Source organism: Camelus dromedarius, chromosome 29 (genome assembly GCF_036321535.1).
Source record: "Camelus dromedarius isolate mCamDro1 chromosome 29, mCamDro1.pat, whole genome shotgun sequence".
NCBI lineage: Eukaryota > Metazoa > Chordata > Mammalia > Artiodactyla > Camelidae > Camelus > Camelus dromedarius.
In genome coordinates this window covers 24338972-24355778 of record NC_087464.1, presented here as the reverse complement: position 1 = coordinate 24355778, position 16807 = coordinate 24338972, and the positions used below count along the sequence as shown (strand labels likewise).

At 54.8% G+C, this 16807-nt stretch overlaps 1 protein-coding gene across 1 annotated transcript in view; it reads right to left on the bottom strand.

Moving 5' to 3' along the window:
- HCN4 (hyperpolarization activated cyclic nucleotide gated potassium channel 4) overlaps window positions 1-16807 on the bottom strand; it is a 39371-nt gene that overhangs the window by 13046 nt on the left and 9518 nt on the right. Inside the window, exon 2 of the mRNA XM_031440872.2 lies at window positions 2230-2653. Coding sequence (XP_031296732.2) covers window positions 2230-2653 — 424 coding nt within the window. The remainder of the gene's footprint in view (window positions 1-2229; window positions 2654-16807) is intronic.

The following is a 16807-nucleotide window of genomic DNA, read 5'->3' as shown; positions in this document are numbered from 1 at the left end:
TCCTCAAACCCAAACTGACGCACAGAGCTCAGCCCACTCCTCCACCCGCCCCACTGCCTGCCTCCCCCATCTCAGCAGGGAGTCCTCCCCAAGAGAGGGACCTGGACCAGGAACAGTCAGCCTCCTTTCAGGCCCCCGAGAAAGCGGGAAGGGCAGGCGGCCTAGGTCAAAACCCTACCACCAGGGCAGCCGACCCTCCACCCTCAGTTTCCTCAGTTACTGAGACAATCGACTGGGGAGGGGCATTTATTAAACAGTTCTCTGCACCAGGCTTCACTACTGAGTCTGACAAGCATCATCTCATTTAATCCTCACAACAGTCCACTGAGGAAGGCATGCCTTACACCCACTTTGCAGGTAAGACAAGGAGGCGCAGGGGACAGGGTGGCCCCACGGTCACACAGCTAGGCAGCGTGGAGCCGGGATTTTAATTCAGGTCTCACACGTGCCATTCTAACTCCAAGGCCCACACGCGCTCCCGCACGCGGGGCAGGGACTGCCAGGCTGCTGGGAGCCAAGAGCGCTAACTGGGATCTGCTCCGGCTCTGCCAGAGGTTAGCTGCTTGACCTTGGACAAGTCATTGCTCTTCCTCTGTCAGCAGGAATAATGCAAATGTTTCCAAACCAAAGAGAGTTTCTGTCACAGAGTGGTTCTGCCAGGATGGGGCAGGCCCTCCTGCAGCACAGGCGTTCACGACACCTCTGGCCCCAGTCTGCCGGCGCCCCCAGCCGTCAGCCATGGGTGCTGTTGCCCAGGGCCCAGGCTGCTGCTGGGGGTGGGGGTGGGGTGGGTGCTTCGTGTCCTGAGCGTAGGAACTTCCGGCCTATCAAGCCGAGGTCCCAGAGACCAGGAGACTAGCCGTGAGCCACAGCAAGAAACACACCTCTGCAGAAGCTTCCCTAGGCCACAGCCCACCCCGAACCCCGAGACGGACGGTCTCACAGAACACACCCCCCCCCCCCCCGCCCCGGTACCTCCAGGCTGGCCTGCCTGCTGCTGCGCCTTAAAAGAGGCACTTGGGTGGTGGCAGAAACACAGACAGAAGCTCTCACAAGGTCACCCGCTTTTTTCCAAACCGCAGCCCGTAGTCCTCTCTTTCTCCCACAGATGGTTGCATTCAGCCCACGGATGAGTTAGGTTTGTTCAGAATGGTAGAGGCTACCCTTTTTTTCTCTTTTTTGCAATTTTTTATTTAGTTTCTGTAGCCAGTGCTCTGCCCGGGAGCCCTAGGACCCCTTGACAGTTTGCGCTCACATAATTCCAGAAGAGCTCCAGGCCTGCACGCCCTCCAGCCAACACCTGTGGCTCTTTGTCAGCAGCCTGCTCCAGGCAGTGGGAAGCTGCTTTGCCTGCAAGCACTGAGAGCTGGAAGTGCCTGGGCCAAAGACTGGCAGGTGAGGGGATATAAAAAGGGCAACTCTTTGGCCTGGTTGGGACAACTCCCAGGTGTGGTGCATGCTGTCCCAGAGCTCCCCATAGGACCTTGCTTGGTGTCACCTTTGTCTGCCTGTCTTCCCTGTGTCTTTCCTGTCCTTACTTCCCTGCCCCTCTTCCCTAATTCCCTACCAGATTTTCCTGGAAACACTGTCCCCCCCACCAAAATAAACCACTTTCATAACAAATCTTCATCTCAGGGTCTGCACCAGAACCCACCTAAGATAGTTGCCAACAAAATTCACACAAAAATCCAGACTCCTGCTTCTCATGACAAATCTGTAGCTCTAGCAAGCCTGGGCCCATTCCCACTTGGCCACAGCAGCCAGAGCTGAGGTGGGACTGCCTGATACAGGCAGAAGAGATGCTCTTCAGTTTTCCCCGACTATCCCCCAAATGGCCCTCTTCACCCACTCACACTCCCTGCCTGCCCCCACAGCACAGTGTAGTGGTTAACAACGCAGGCTCTGGAATTAACAGTTCTGTGACGTTAGATAAATCCCTGAGCTTTTCTCTCAGTTTCCTCATGTGAAAAATGAGCACTTGTATCTACCCACACGGTACCCTTTGGGTTGTTAGAGATTTTAATGGGATATTGTCTGAGAGTGACTTGTGCAGTGTCTAGCATATAATAGTAAATCAAGAAATTACTAATATTTGTCCTCTTGAAGCAGAGGTGCCCGCGACAATCCGACAGCCCCCCACATCCGACTGTCTGAGGTTATCGGCTGGCCCCTCCCTCCCCCTGAGGGAGAGATACCCCCCCCCCAAGAGGCTTGGGTCTGACCACTCACCTCTTCCCACTGGTGAATGTATCGAATGAGGCGGGAGAGACGCAAGAGGCGCAGGAGGCTGAGGATCTTGGTGAAACGGACAATGCGCAGGGCACGGGCCGTCTTGTACACCTCCGAGTCGATGCGTGTCTCCACGATGAGGAAGATGTAGTCCACAGGGATGGAGGAGATGAAATCCACCACAAACCAGCTTTTGAGGTACTTCATCTTAATCCTCTGTGGGTCCAGGATGATCTCTGTGTTGTCCTCCACCACGATCCCTGTGCGGAAGTTGAGGACCAAGTCGATGAGGAAGAACGTGTCCGACACCACGTTGAAGACAATCCAGGGAGTGGTGTTCTCATCCTTGAAGAAGGTGATGCCCACAGGAATGATGATCAGGTTTCCCACCATGAGCAGCAGCATGGTCAGGTCCCAGTAAAACCTGCCCAGAGACACAGGCGTCAGTCGCAGAAGGAGAGAGAGTTACAGTCTAAGAGAAAGCTCAGAGACTGCAAAGGTGGGAAAGAGAAGCCATGGGAGGTGCTGAGACTCGGAAGGAGTTAGGCACACGGGTACCAGGGCAAGATGTGGAGACTGGCACAGAAAGAGGCTCTTCCTTATGCACTCTGCCTGCCCCTCCACGAGCTCTCGATGACAAGCCTCACACTCCAATCCTTGTGCCCCAGTGAAAGTCAGGCTGAAAAGCAAACCAAACAATGACATCCAGAGAGAAGTGAGAGGCTGTTTTAGTGGCAGAAATAGTTCACCCTGCACCACCCCAGGATCAGGCCAGGCTGCTCCATCCTCCCTGAGGGGCAACTGTGGCCTGAAACAGGCTGGCAGGCAGACATGCCACAGACCGTGACCAGAGAACAGGGGAGGTCCAGATACACAGCGGGCGCCTGGGAGGCAGGAGGCATGGGATGTAGCCCCAGCTCTGTTACTGACACTGTGTGACATCAGGCAAGTGCCCTCCCCACTCTGGGCCTCAGCTTCCTCATTGAGCAATGAGGGGTGGAGCCTCCACACTCAGTCCTATAATTCTGATCTAGCCCTCTCCCACACTGGCTGTCTGGGGTCTCCCTTGAGTCTATCTCCTACAGTCAGAAAACATCTGACCATCTCTCCCCCGCTAGAGGTTTGCATTCTAACACAGTGTTGGGGAAGGTCAGTGATATCTTCACAGGCAGGCAGTGTTAATGAGGGGACTTCAGGCACCAGCAAGGTACCGCTCAATGCAATGCAGTGAGACCAGCTAGGGCTTCCAGCATCATTTCTCCTAAAGCCTTTGCAAAGCAACTGCAAGCGTTTCCTGGGGGAGGTAGGAAGTGGCCCTCAGGGAAAAGCCTCTGAGAGGTTAAGCAATTCGAGGAGGTAAAAGCAAGCTCACAGGTCTGTTGCCTGGCTGAGCAGGGGCCCCTCTGGGGTGTGCAGACAGCACAGGTAGGCACAGACCCTATGTCTAGAAGGCATGACCAGGGATCCTGCCCAAGAACCAGCCACCCCAAGGCTGGCCCCAAGACCAAAAACTTGTACTGCAGAGCTGTTTCCCTCTGCTATTGAGACAGACAACAGCAGGTAAAGGTATTATTTTGGGCAGAAAGAAGCATGTCTTCTTCCAAGAGAAACAACACTTCGGCCATCTTTAATTCTCTACTGCAGGAAGCCAGGAGGAAGGGAGTGGGACCCAAAAGGCAAGCTTCCCTTGAGTCTTCAGAGGGTCCCACAGCACAATCGAAGTGCCCCTGCCTAAAAGAGTTCCAAGTTTTAAAAAAAATAATTACTTCACAACAAATTGCTTTCTTTGCCAGACTCAAAGTGGTGCTGAGTCAAAGAGAGGGTAGGACAGACTTCACTGAAGGTGGGCGAGACAGCTGTCCCATATCATGCAGCTCAGGGAAGGGCTGTTCCTGGAAAGGCAGCTTCCGGCAGCCCCTTTGAAAGCCAAGTGCTTCAGGCCTCAAGACGGGATTTCAAGTCAGAGTCTCGCTGGGCTAACTAAAGCTTTTCATTCTAAGGCTGGCACCAAGAGGCCAATTTCAGCTCCTTTCCTGTCCCACAGCCCACCACCCCTTCCCCCACCAACCCCTCTTATGCCATCTGGGAGAGCCCACCCCAGGCTTCACACCCACTGCACAGAGCACAGCACATCCCGTTAATGACTTGTGGGCTCTGGAAGAATGGTTTCAGCGTCTACGGTGCTCTTGAGTTGTGTACGCTCTGCACCCTGCCTCATGCGCACCATTCAAAGACAGCTGCAGACACTCATTAGCTGTCACACATAGGTATCCCCATTCACACACACAGTGTGCAAACACCCCTGTGTACACATGGCCATTGTTCCTTTTCATTTAATCTCTTGGGAAAAACAAAACAAAAAATTGTGACATGGAGAGGCCACTGAGGGCCCTGTGGCCCTGTGTACATAAAGCTAATAATACACCCAGACTGGAAGAGTTTCCAAAATTAACAGAGCGGGTGCAAGGCAACTGGGAATGCTGACTCGGGCAAGCCTGCCATTCCAGCGGGTTTCTACACTCTCCCCAGCTCTAGTTCCCTCAATTACAGACCAAATTTGAGACAGTAATTAACAGAAGAATGTTTGCATTTAGTGGTCTTCATAAAACCAAATTACATGAGGCAAAAACACCCATTTCCTTGAATTCTGACTAATTGTTTCAATCGTGACTTTCCAGATGTTAAGATATTTCTGGTGCCTGCTCTGGGCTGGGGTCAGAATGCTGGGCACTCCTTCCCACACACCATTTTTCTGGAGCATCAAAGAGATACTCAGAAGGCAGCATAACATGGTGGAAAGAAAGCAGCACTGGCTCTCAGGTCAACCAGCCCGAGTTTGATTCCTGGTTCTGTCGCTTACCAGCAAGTCAGACTCTCCCTAAGCCTCCGCTTCCTCACCTGCTCAGTGGGGATAACATTATCTAACTAGCAGGATTGTTATAATGATGAAATGAATTGATATTTGTAAAATGCTATGACCTATGCCTCGCATATATTTTTAAATAAGTAAATAAGTGATTCAAGTCGACAAATTCACAGGAAAGAGGTGAGGGAGGTGGATGAACTCTTCCAGGGAAGGGCCAAGGTGGTGGGTGGAAGGGAGCTTACGATGGTCCCCGAACAGCCAGCGGTGGGAGTCAGGGCCCACGACTTTCCCTGGACAATTGGACGGTAGAACCTATTTACCTCAGTAGAGAGATGCCCTGACCTCAGAAAGCTCATGGTCCAGTCAGAGGACACGTCTTAGACGACAAGTCTCAGGCCATGATGAAAGAAACCAACCCGGGCAGCAGCCCAGGTCTGAGAAGGTGGGCTCCTGGTGGCCTAGAAGGATGAGGTCAGGAAGTGCTCCTGCAGGGGGCTGGGCTTTGGGAGCTGACCTTCACCTTGTACACTATGCTCCCTTACTCTTTGCCAGGCGGTTGCACAGATTTCTGAAAGCTGGGCTGGGTGAGAGCGGGGAAAAAAAAAAAAAAAATTTTTTTTGATGTTCAGCACTATGGACAGCTCCTGGAGCGCCTGCCAGCCCTACCGCGCTGGCCTAGCCAGGGGAAGTTGGCCACAGCCTCCCCACCGCGTCGTCAGCTCTCCGATTCCTCTTCTTCCCCAGTCCTAGTGATCAGAAGTATCTCAAGTGATTCCTTCGTATCCCTGAGCATTTTCACTGGGGGCTCCTTGGTGACTGAAAAGGCTCTGTTCATAAAGACCCCAATATACTTCCCATGTATTAAGCACTTACTTTGTGTTTTCAATGCATTACTTCATTTATTCCTCACACCAGCACTAAGGTGGCTGCTGTTATCTGTATTTCACAGATGATGACTGAGGCTCAGAGAGAAGCGTCTGCCCAAGACCACCCAGCTAGTGAGGAGCAGACCCCAAATTCAGAGAGGTCTGTGGAGCTTGAGAATCTGACCACTTGGGATTTTAGGCACTTCCATGGGATGCGGGGAGGCAGACAAGCCTTTCTGGTGCCCCTGAGTCACACTGGGGAGGTAGCCTACCACAGCAGGTGCAGCCTCTGCCCCAGGGGCAAGAGAGAAGAGAAGGTTGCAAAGAGGTTTTGAGAGGACGTATCCTCCTGATGCTGGCCTTCTGAGGTACTTCCTGGCTGGGGAAACTAGCACACTTTTCAAGCATTAAAAGCACCCCAGTCATCAGCAGTTAGCTGGGCACACTTGTGCCCATCCTGCAGAAGGGAAAACTAAGGCCTACAAAGGAGGGAATAGTGACAATTCCAAAGCCTCAAGCTGGGTGCCCAGTGCTCCTCTAGCACTCCGCTGCCCCTAGAATCATTCATGAATAAACCCCACAATCCAAGGTATGCACCCGTGGTAGCCGGTGGCAGGCCCTGGCAGGGAAGCAACAGACAGCCAGACGTGGACACGCTGGAGTTAACACAAGACTAAATTAGAGGCCTTGGTCTCTCCAAAGCCAGACAACTGCCCCCATCCTAGTGTTCCCTTAGCTGAGAGGAAGTCCTAGCCAGAAAGACAGCACCTGGGCTCTGGAAGCCCCAACCCAGGGCCCCAGGCCTGTTCTCCCTCAATTCTGGACCTCACTTCCTACCTGGACCAACAGGTTCATCCAGGCAGGGATGGCCTCTCAGCAGGAGGAAGCGGCCTGTGGGCCAGATTTGGAGGAGAAGGACCCATGTGCAGAAAGACAGGGGTGGCAAAAAGACAAACAGCCATTACCCTGATACCTGGAACATTCCATGGTTTGGTCTAAAAGGAAGGTTATGGCCTCAAGGGAGCCAAGCGAAGAGAAAATGGGAAGTTCCTGACCCTGAACTCAGAGACTCAAGGACCAGACCAAGGGCCCTCTCCTTCCCTGGAGGCTGAAGAAGATGTGAAGAGCGATAAAACGGAGGCAGGAGAAGTGAAGGTCCCAGAATAGGAATGACCTCCTTCATTTTCCTCCTGTCCACACCTGCCCAAGCTTGCCTCTGAGCACATATGCTCGCGTGCTCGCTCACTCTCTCTCTCTCTCACACGTACATACCTGCACACACACGTGAACACATTTTTGTACACACACTCTTATCTATGCAACTCCGTTAAACTCGCCCTTGCACATACATCCATTTTCACACAGGCTATACTTTCTTGCACACCCGCTTGCATGCATTTGATACAAATAATATCCACTGGGAATCCTTTCAGCTGGAAGAAAGAGAATGTCTGTCTGTCTTTTGCCCATTAAGATCTTTTCCATCCTTCAAGATTCACCTGAAGTGCTACCTCTTCCAGGCCTTCCTAACCTCTCACCGACAGAGCCTCAGCCCAGCCTCAGCCCAGCCTCAGCCCTGGCTCTGCATCTAGAACGCTGTGGGCTCCTTGAGGGCGGGGGCTTTGTCCCAGATACGCCTGTACCCCCAAAGTGCAGACGGCAGCGGGGGTCCCCCATGCTTTCTCCCGAGTGAGCTGCACACCCACAGCCCCATCTTGTGCCCCATCTTGTACCCCCTCCCTCTGCGCAGATGGTTCCCACTCCCAGCACCAGACTGCATTCCCACATGCAGCCTGGAGGGCCTGCTGGTTCCTCCACCCAGCAAGTCTGAGGCTGAGCTCAGCACCTTTCTCCTCAAAGCTGAATGGCACAGTCAGCATTTCAGTCACCTGGGCTCGAAACCTTGTGGCCACGCTCAGCAGCTTTCTCTTTCCTCCCACCTGCCTTTGCAGGCCCCCCAGGCAGTGACCAAGCCTTGCCTGGCCCCTTCAATGACAGCTTCTGAATCGGTCCCCAGCTGCTCTGCCCTAGATCCGTTCCTCCGTACTGCGCACCCAGACCCTTGCCCCTGCCACCACCTGATTTCCAGCCTCCTCTCTCTTCCCTCCAAGCCACGTGCTCTCTGGGTTATCTGGCTGAACAGCATTAGGGTTATGTCACCTCTTGCTTGAACCCCTCTTTGGTGAACCCATACTGACCACAAAAGAAAGTGGAGCTCCTTGGTCTGACACCTCCTGACCCCTCTTCTCCCTCCTGCTTCCTTCGTAGGAACCAACTGAACACCAACTCTGATCCCATCTCCATCTACTTCCTGGTTCCTCCTCCTGAGAACCACCCCTACCTCCTGAACCCCCACTTTTGAAATTCCTTCCCTCACCCAAAGCCCAGTTTAACTATCTCCTCCTTCATGAACTTCATCTAAATGTGCTGTGTGTCTCTGTTAGCAATTGTCACGTCCTGGCCTTTCCGTCAGGTACCACCTAACTCTCCCTGCAGCCCCTCAACAAAGAAGCCAGCAGTCTTCGTGCCTGAGAAAGGGATGGGAGCTGGGAGCTTCCCCCTCCATTCCCGGCCCAGCACAGACAACTGCCCAAGCTGATCATGAAGCTGACAAGGATGGAAGAGGATGGCCGTCAACGTCTGTTAAGCACTCACTATGTGCCAGGCACCCCTCTGAGTCCCTTATACAGACTATCTCATTTAATCCTCATAAAACCCCTATGAAGTAGATACTATGATCGTGCCCACTTTACAGACAAGGAGCCTGAAGCACAAGAAGTTGAAAATCTTGTTATATATGGTGGATCAGGAATTCAAACCCAAATGGCCTGACTCCAGAGTCCCACTTCTAACCACTCTATAGAAATATCAATCCAGCTGGTAGCCTTTTCTCTCTCCCAAACTCTGTGCCTCTTCCTACGCCCCCTCCCGTTCCCACACCTGTCTCCTGCGTTCTCTTCCATGGCACCTTCATCCTCAACTTCTTTACTCACTCACCCGTCTGCTTCTTCCCTTAAGTGAACCTTAGCTGTGTCCTAAGGATGTCACTCTCCTAAACGCCACGTGCCTCAGAGTCAGGGTGGGGTGGGCACCCTCCCCGCTCCACACTCCCTCCTTCTTCCTGCCTGTGGCAGGAACATCTACAAGATCCTTTCAACATCCCTTCATTCGCTGGCCGTCTTTCCAGCATCCATCTGCCACCCTTGGGGACCTTGGTGATGCTGCCACCTGGCTCACAGCCTTCCGTTCCACCCCAAATCCTGCCATAATCTTGGGTGACCTCTACCCCCTCTCATTACCCCCAGGAACACCCAGCCTCCCAGTGGCTTAAAGTCCTGCTCTGCCTTCACTCCAGTCCATTCCAGTAGCACATCCTGGACCAGGTCACTGTCTCCAGTTGGTCTAATCTCAGATGAGCAGTGCTCTCTCTCGTCCTAACCTTTCCCTCGAGCTCTCTTACCCAATCGTGCTGAGGCTGCTCTTCAATGTCCCAGGAGCCTGCAGTCGGCTGACCCTCTGATTCTCCCATGAGCGCACTCCTGCCTCCTCCCATCCCCCAGGCATAACAGTCCTGCTCATCAACCCCTCTTGCCCGTCTGGCTGGCACCCACCTCACAAGATCCCAGCCCTGGCTCAGGGCCATCATCAGCTCTTCTCACGTTTCCTGGGGGGCTGTGCAGGAAATCCCACGACTCAGACCAGTCCCACCAAATACCAGGCGCCTGAGCTCCTTGCGCCTCTGTTTCCTCGTCAGGGTTTCCATACTCGGCTGGGCCCTCACCTCGGCCAGCCCGTCCTCCCAGGAGACCTTAGTAACCTCTCCCCATTCCCCACAGTAGCTTTTCTGAGTTGTCTCCTCTCTCCTCAAAGCTCTGAAACCACCACTTCCCCCCTCACTCCCAGCAGATGACACCACCTCCACTTCACAGAGAAAACAGAAGCTCCCAGACTGTCCCCTTCCTCTTGCTGCCACCAGACTCCACCTTGCCTGTCTCTTGCTCCCCCCGCCCCCCACTCCCACCACAGGGAGTCAGTGACGCTTCCACCTGCCCTCTTGGCACCATTCCCCTGTTCCTCCCCAGAGCCTCATCTACAGGTTGCCCCCTCGCTCGGCCACGTCTTCAATCTCCCTCTCTAAGCGCCCTTTCCCATCAGTTTTCTTCTTTTAAGCTCTCCACACTTAAAACACATGAAATAAAACCTCTCTCAAACCCTCACCGTCGCTTCTCCCCTCTGAACCAGCCTTCCTGAAAGACACGTCACGTCCCCCCTGTCACTTTCACGTCCACCCCCACACCCCTCTCAGCCCTCCAGCAACATCGCCGTGCGCACACCCGGCTGCACATCCCACTGACACTTCCCAGGCTGTTTCCTTCCCTCCCCAGCATCACCTGACACTGTGCGCCATTTCTGCAGACACGGCTCTGCGGGCCCTGCCCCCTTCTCTCTGCCTCTCCTTTCCCTCTTGCTGCAGGAGCTCCTCTTCCCCTGCGTGACCTTTAAATGTTTTTGTTTGGGGGCCCCTGCCTCCTCGCCCTCCTTACGCTCTCCTTGGGTGACCTCACCAACTCCCAAGGCTTCGTGAGTCCGCGGCTTCCAAACCAGGCGTCTCTCTCGAGCCCCCACAGCCATGCGTTCGCTTGCTGACTACACATGTACACCTGGATGTCCCATGGGAACCTCGTTCTTAACACAGCCAGACGTAACTTAGCAGCTTCCCCCACAAACTCTTGTGCTCCCAGCTGCCATCCAAATACTTAACCTAGAAACCTGGGAACTATCCTCGCATCTCCCATCCCGCTTCCCTACCAGCACTCGATCACGTGGGATCCAGCGCGGCTCATCAACCCCCCACCTGGCCGAATTCAGCAGCTCCCTAACTGGGCTCCTGCCTCTCCCAGGACCCCACAGAGCCCAGGGTCCAGGGTAGGGTTGCATCCAAGCCCAGCGTCCTTCCACGCTCCCAGTGCCTTTTATGAGGTAGGTCCAAAAAACATGCCAATGGGTAGAAATACAGGAATGGATGGATGACTGAATAAATGAATGATTGGATGAATCCCTTGGGAGCTGAAGGCTGAGTGGCAGGAGACCCAGCAGAAGCACACAAAATGGGCAGCCCTCTGACACCCCAACTCCTTCCCACGAGGCTCTCCCAGGCCTCCAATGATCAGGGAGGGACTTATCCCTTCCAAAGCCCAGGACTTGAAGGCCCAGCAACATCCTCAAGCAAAGGGCCCCCACCTGGTGAAGATGACCGTGGGAAAGTCACGGCAAGGGAGGGAGGAGCTGGGAGGGGGACAAGGGAAGGCAGATGAATCAGAGATGGGCCAGGAGTCGGGGTCCTGACACCGCGGGATGGAGGGGCTGGCGGGGGGACACTGCGGCTGAAGACTTCAACCAAGGCCATGACTGTTTCCAGCCTGAAGCGCGCAGGCCCACAGTGGCAGAACACACCAAGCCCCCTTTACAGTGGAGACTTCGGGGGTTCTCCCTGGCAGAGAGATCCAGGAAATCAGGGGTCAGGGGGAAAGGCGGAGGCAGCTCCATTCTCTCCGCTAGAGACCCCCCACCTTGCAGACCCAGGATGAGTCTCATCTCCCCATCCCTGCCACGTGCTCCCCAAGAGCAGAAATGACTTCTCTCCCTTTTCCGAGATGCAAACACCCAGCTGGGCTGGGAGCAGGGGAGTCCTCGGTGAAATCGTCTTGTTAAATAAGTGGGTGGGTTAAAGTTGCAGGGTGGGGGGTGGGGGGAAGACTGCCAAAAATAAAAACAAAAAAGAATATACTAAAATGGTAACACTGAGTATTTCTAAGGAGTGGAATTACGGGCGATTTTTGTTTTCTCCATTGCAGCTTTCTTTACTTTCTGAATTCGCCATGATGGGCAAATATTACCTCTTAATCAGAAAAATAAATCCACCGTTCACTACTGACCAGCGTCCCGTGCTGTGAAGAGTCCTCTACCGCGTGTCCGAGGAGAGACACACGGGTCCCCCAGGGACTCCTAGGCAGCCAGTGTAGACAAAGGTGCTGTCTGACGGGAGGGCAGGATGAGCAGATTTTTCTGGAGGAGCTTAAGGAGGAGGAGACAGAGGGAGGCCATCTGAAGGGCAGGTGTAACAGGCAAAGGAGACCACGTGCCTGCCTACAACACACACGTGGGGCCGCACACGCGTGGGGCACCTTCCTTGCCTTCCCTCCCTCCCAGCCAATGAAATCCGTCTGGAAGCGTCGACCAGCCCCTCCCTGCTCCCTACCTGTCCAGGCTCCCATTTATCATCCTTAGAGGCAGAGCTGCTGCCCAGCCCCCCACTACCCGACACTCACCCGAGGGGTGGGCGTGGGGGCAGGGCGCCGAGGCTGCATTTTGGCCTCCCTGCCCCCTCACCCTGGAAAGCTCTGCCTCTCACAGTTCTCTCCCGGGCAGCTGAGCCCTGGACTAGGGCCTCTGAGGGGAATAAATGCCTCCCCCTCCCAACCTGCTCCTCCTGCCCCCCCCACCGCTCCCCCTGACCCGGGCCTCCCCCTACAGCAGGTGAACTGCTGTCTCCCTCCCGCCCCCGTCCAGCCACTAGGGCTCTATTTTTAACCCACCTCAAAATCTCTGACTCAGAATCACAGGGCTCCCAGGTAGCTGCTCCCTCGTCCGCCTGGGGCTGCCTCCCAAGCAGATTCAGAGCCAAGGGCATCTGGCTAACGCTTGGTTTAATGGGTGGGTTGTTGGGGTTTTGGCATATCTTTAGCTTCTGGTTTTTCTACAGTGATTATCTGTTACCTAAGGAAGAAAATCTGGCTTTGTTTCTGTCTTTGAAGACCCAGACAAGATGAGACTTTATCCCCGCCTCTTCCCAGTCTCTCTCTGTCCTGGGCTGAGATCCTTGTCCCTCAACATAAAATGAGGGCTAGTCTCAGCCATTCCCCAAGGAGAAGGCAAGCTGTGTGAGGGCGGGAACTGATTGAATCTTTCCCTCCCCTTCTGCTGTCTTTCAATCATACAGCGCAGTGCTTCTCAAACTGTAATATGCATAGAAATCACCTGGGGATCTTACCAAGATGCAGACTCGGATTCGCCGGGTGTGGGGTGAGGGCTGACATCCGTAACGCTACCAGGCTCCCAGGTGATGCTGAGGCTGCTGGTCCAGGGACCACACATATAGCCAGGCTACAGCAGACGGTACAGTGGTTAGGCACTTTAATGTTTGAACACCTGGCTGTGTGGCCTTGGACAAATCACTTAACCTCTCTGAGTCTGTGTTCTCATGTACAAAATGAGAACATTAATCCCACCTCACGGGATTCTGAGAGAACTCAGTGAGATAATATTTATAATGTGCTACACAGTGTAAATAAATCCCTGCAGGCTGTTCTCAACATTATCATTATTTTTGTAACAACTAAGATGCAGGTCCTGGCCCGAGGACATGGGGATCTAGAAGTGTGTGGACAGGTCCCACCTCAAGGAGCCCTCAGTCTCTGGGGGGCAGCGTGGCTTGCTGGGCACTAAAGCTCTGAAGAGGAGGGGGCCTGAGAGTGCCCACTGGTCAGGAAGGTTGGCGTTACGGTTACAGGAAAGAAGTTCACGCTACATGCAGAAGGACGCTAGGCCAGGGGCCCGGAAGCCTCAGGTTCCATCCATTTCAATCTCGTAACTTGCTGTGTGCCCTTGAACAAGCCCCTGTCTCTCACGATCCCTTCCTCAGCGTCCCCCTTGCTACGATGGGAGGATGGAGCCAGACAATCTCTAAAGACACGCCGATTCCACGGGTCCCTGCAGTGCAGAAGCTAAAGAGGCCAGCTGGAGAGCTTGCGGAGAGAAGAGGGCACGTCTCAGAAAACCACGACATGCACCCCCCTGCCCACCCTACACTGGCCTCAAGAAAAGGTGGGGGATTTCGAATGCCACACAAAGTAGTCAGGACTCTTCTGGGGACATGGGGAGCCAAGAAGGTTGCAGAGGAAGAGAGTTCCTCAGGGAAAGGATTGTGACTGCACCTTCTCAACGGCACAGCTAAGCACAGGCCTGGTCATAAGGAACAAGATATCAACCTGCTGCTTCTCCGATGGTCTGAGACATCCTCTGGAGACCCTAAATCTGTGCCTGCACAAAAACAAACTAACGTATGAGTGTGCACACAACACACACATGCACATATGCACACACACACCAAACTATACAGCAGGGATCACCTGTGGTGCAGCACCCCGCACTGCCAGGGTGCTGTGTTCCCTCAGGCTAGCGGCCTAACCTCTCTGAGCATCCCTCAGCTGACGACAGGACTATCTGGGGAAAATTGGGGAGGGGACCAGCAGTTGGAGAACTTCTCCACCCGGTGTACAAGAAACAAAAAAGGCCCCAAAACAGCTCTCCCCACTTAGGAGAACGAAGCAAAAATAGACCATTGTTGTGCAGTAGCACGTGAGCACAGGCTCAGGGGACATCAGGCAGGAGAGCTCACCTGCTCCTGCAGGAGGGTGCACCGTGTGACGCAGGGGACAGAGTGGATTCTGGGCAGAACTGTCTAAGGCCAAACACCACCAGCAGCAGACTGGCCTAACGAGGACCCCGGGGCAGGGCTGTCCCATAGAAGGTGGCTAGGTGCTGGTTCTGGGAGGGTCTCTATGGGGCCCTCTTCCTACTAGGATGTGCCTGGGCCCTAAGGACATGAGCTGGGAGGGCTCCCTCCTTCCTGCCAGGAAAACACAGTCTGACAAGAACACTGAGCAAGGGCCGCATTCCCTGGGGTCTCGCCAGCCCCAGGGGTTTATGATCCCCATTGCTAACCACTTGCGAGGAAGAAAAAGGGAACACCCCCCGGGAAGTGGCCCATCACAAATGGGCTCGGATGTGTTTCACCCCCAGGCCCTGGGGAGCACCGAAGGGCTACGGGAACACGGTGCCGTCCAAGACCCGGAGACCCTCAGTGCGGGAGGGGCCCCAGGGATGCCCAGCTCTTTGGCTCCTAAAGTGACGGAAGCAGAATCAGCCGGGTGCTCCCGAAACTGATACCCAGCCGGGTCCCACCCCCAGAGGCCCAGGCATCCTAACTGTATACAGCTTCCAGGTGACTGCAGCCCCCAATTTCAGGTTTGGGGTTGTGCTAAACCCAACCCCTCTCCCGTCCCCTCTTCAGGTGAGGAAAGCGAGGCCATGAAGTGAGGGCGCACAGCTGGACACGGCAGCGCCACGTCTTCACCTGGCCGCTTACACACAAGCCGGCCCCCTCGGTTCTGTCCCCGGAAGCTTCGGAGCAACATGGCAGGAGGATGGCTCCCCAGAGCCTCTGGGACAGGATGGACAGCTCGTCATGGTTCTTTTTCCTGCCAATTCCCAAGTCGATGGTCCTGCTGGTCTGTCCCTGGGAACCCCTCCAACTACAACTGTCCAGTGTGACCTGCAGTCCCCATGGATCCTCACACCCAAACTCCTCAAAGGCCAGGTCTGAGCTTCCAGGAGGGGACAGCTGCCCTGAGGAGAGGTGGCTGGGAGGAGCGGGGTGTGGGGCCTTTGCCCAAGGAACAAAGGAAAGGAAGCCTGATGTCCACCCCCACGGGGGCTGTGATCTAATGCGGGGGAGGAGGGGACAGACACACCCAATCACATGCTAGGAGCCCCATCTTGATCCCTAGAGCAAGGGGCTGGCAGAGGCCGAGAGGTAAGGAATCCCCCACCCACTCCGGGGGCACAGGGGCCCTGTAACTCCAAGCTTGCGCCTAGATGGGCCTCGGCAGAGTCTCGGGAAAGAGGGAGATTCTCATCAACTCTGCTTGTCAGCAGCGCTGTCCCTGCCCTGCCAGCTCAATTTGTACTAATGGGGTCAGGATTACGGGTTCAATACCTATTTGGCCAATTAGCTTTGCTCCCTTCTCAGCCTCAGACTGAGCCCCAATGCTGGACACCAAGAGAGGAAAGGACTTTGCTGGGGTCACACAGCAGAACAGGAAGAGGGTGGGGGGGCGGTGTGGGAGGGGTGGACAGTTACAAACTGAGAAAGCCTGGGATGGGAGGACCAGGACTCCAGGCTGGGCCAGCCCAAGGCTGCACGAGGACAGGCTGCAGCTGCAAAGTCTCCCCTGCTGGACCACGTTTCCTCGAAAAGATGCCAAAGGCACTGATGAAACCCATGGGCCTTTCCTGTCCCTGGGGAAGGGGATAATGCCCTGCGTCCTCTGGCAGATCACAGGGGGGAGAAGCCCACGCTGGCTGGGGCCTCGGGTTAATCATTGACAGGGGCTGCCCCAGCCTGCGACAGGGAACCGCAGGGTAATTACTTCTGGGCTCCAGGCCACACACTCAGTGACATGATTGCAGCAGCAACACCTGCCTTCCGGGCCTAGGATGGCGAAGAAGTCTTCTCAGAGGTTGTACAGCTGGGGTCAGGGCAGGGGAGAGCTGCCCTGGGCTGCAAGGACCCGGGGTGAACAGCCAGAGAGAGACATAGAGACACACATGCACATGCAAACACACACACAGACTCAGGCAGCATCAGGGGCAAGACCCAGGGCCATGGGGTCAGAGTGCCCAAGGGCGGAGCGTAAGGAGAGCAGTTCCAAAGAGGCAGGCTCTGAGTAACACCCACCCCAGCCAGGAGGCTCAAGCTCCCAGATACTCGCCTCCAAAAAAGTGTGCAGAATGATTCTCTCCTTCAGATCCAGCTCAGATCTGCTTCCTCCAGGAAGCCTTCCCTGACCATTAATCCATACTAGTCTACCTCTTGTCTACCCTCCCCCAAACCAGACCCAGGGACCCTAAGAGGAGCTGAAATCCCACTCTCCTCTTTGCCAGGTGGGCAGTGACCCCCATCCCCCATAATGGGTGAAAGCAGTCGTGGAATGGACCATCTGGT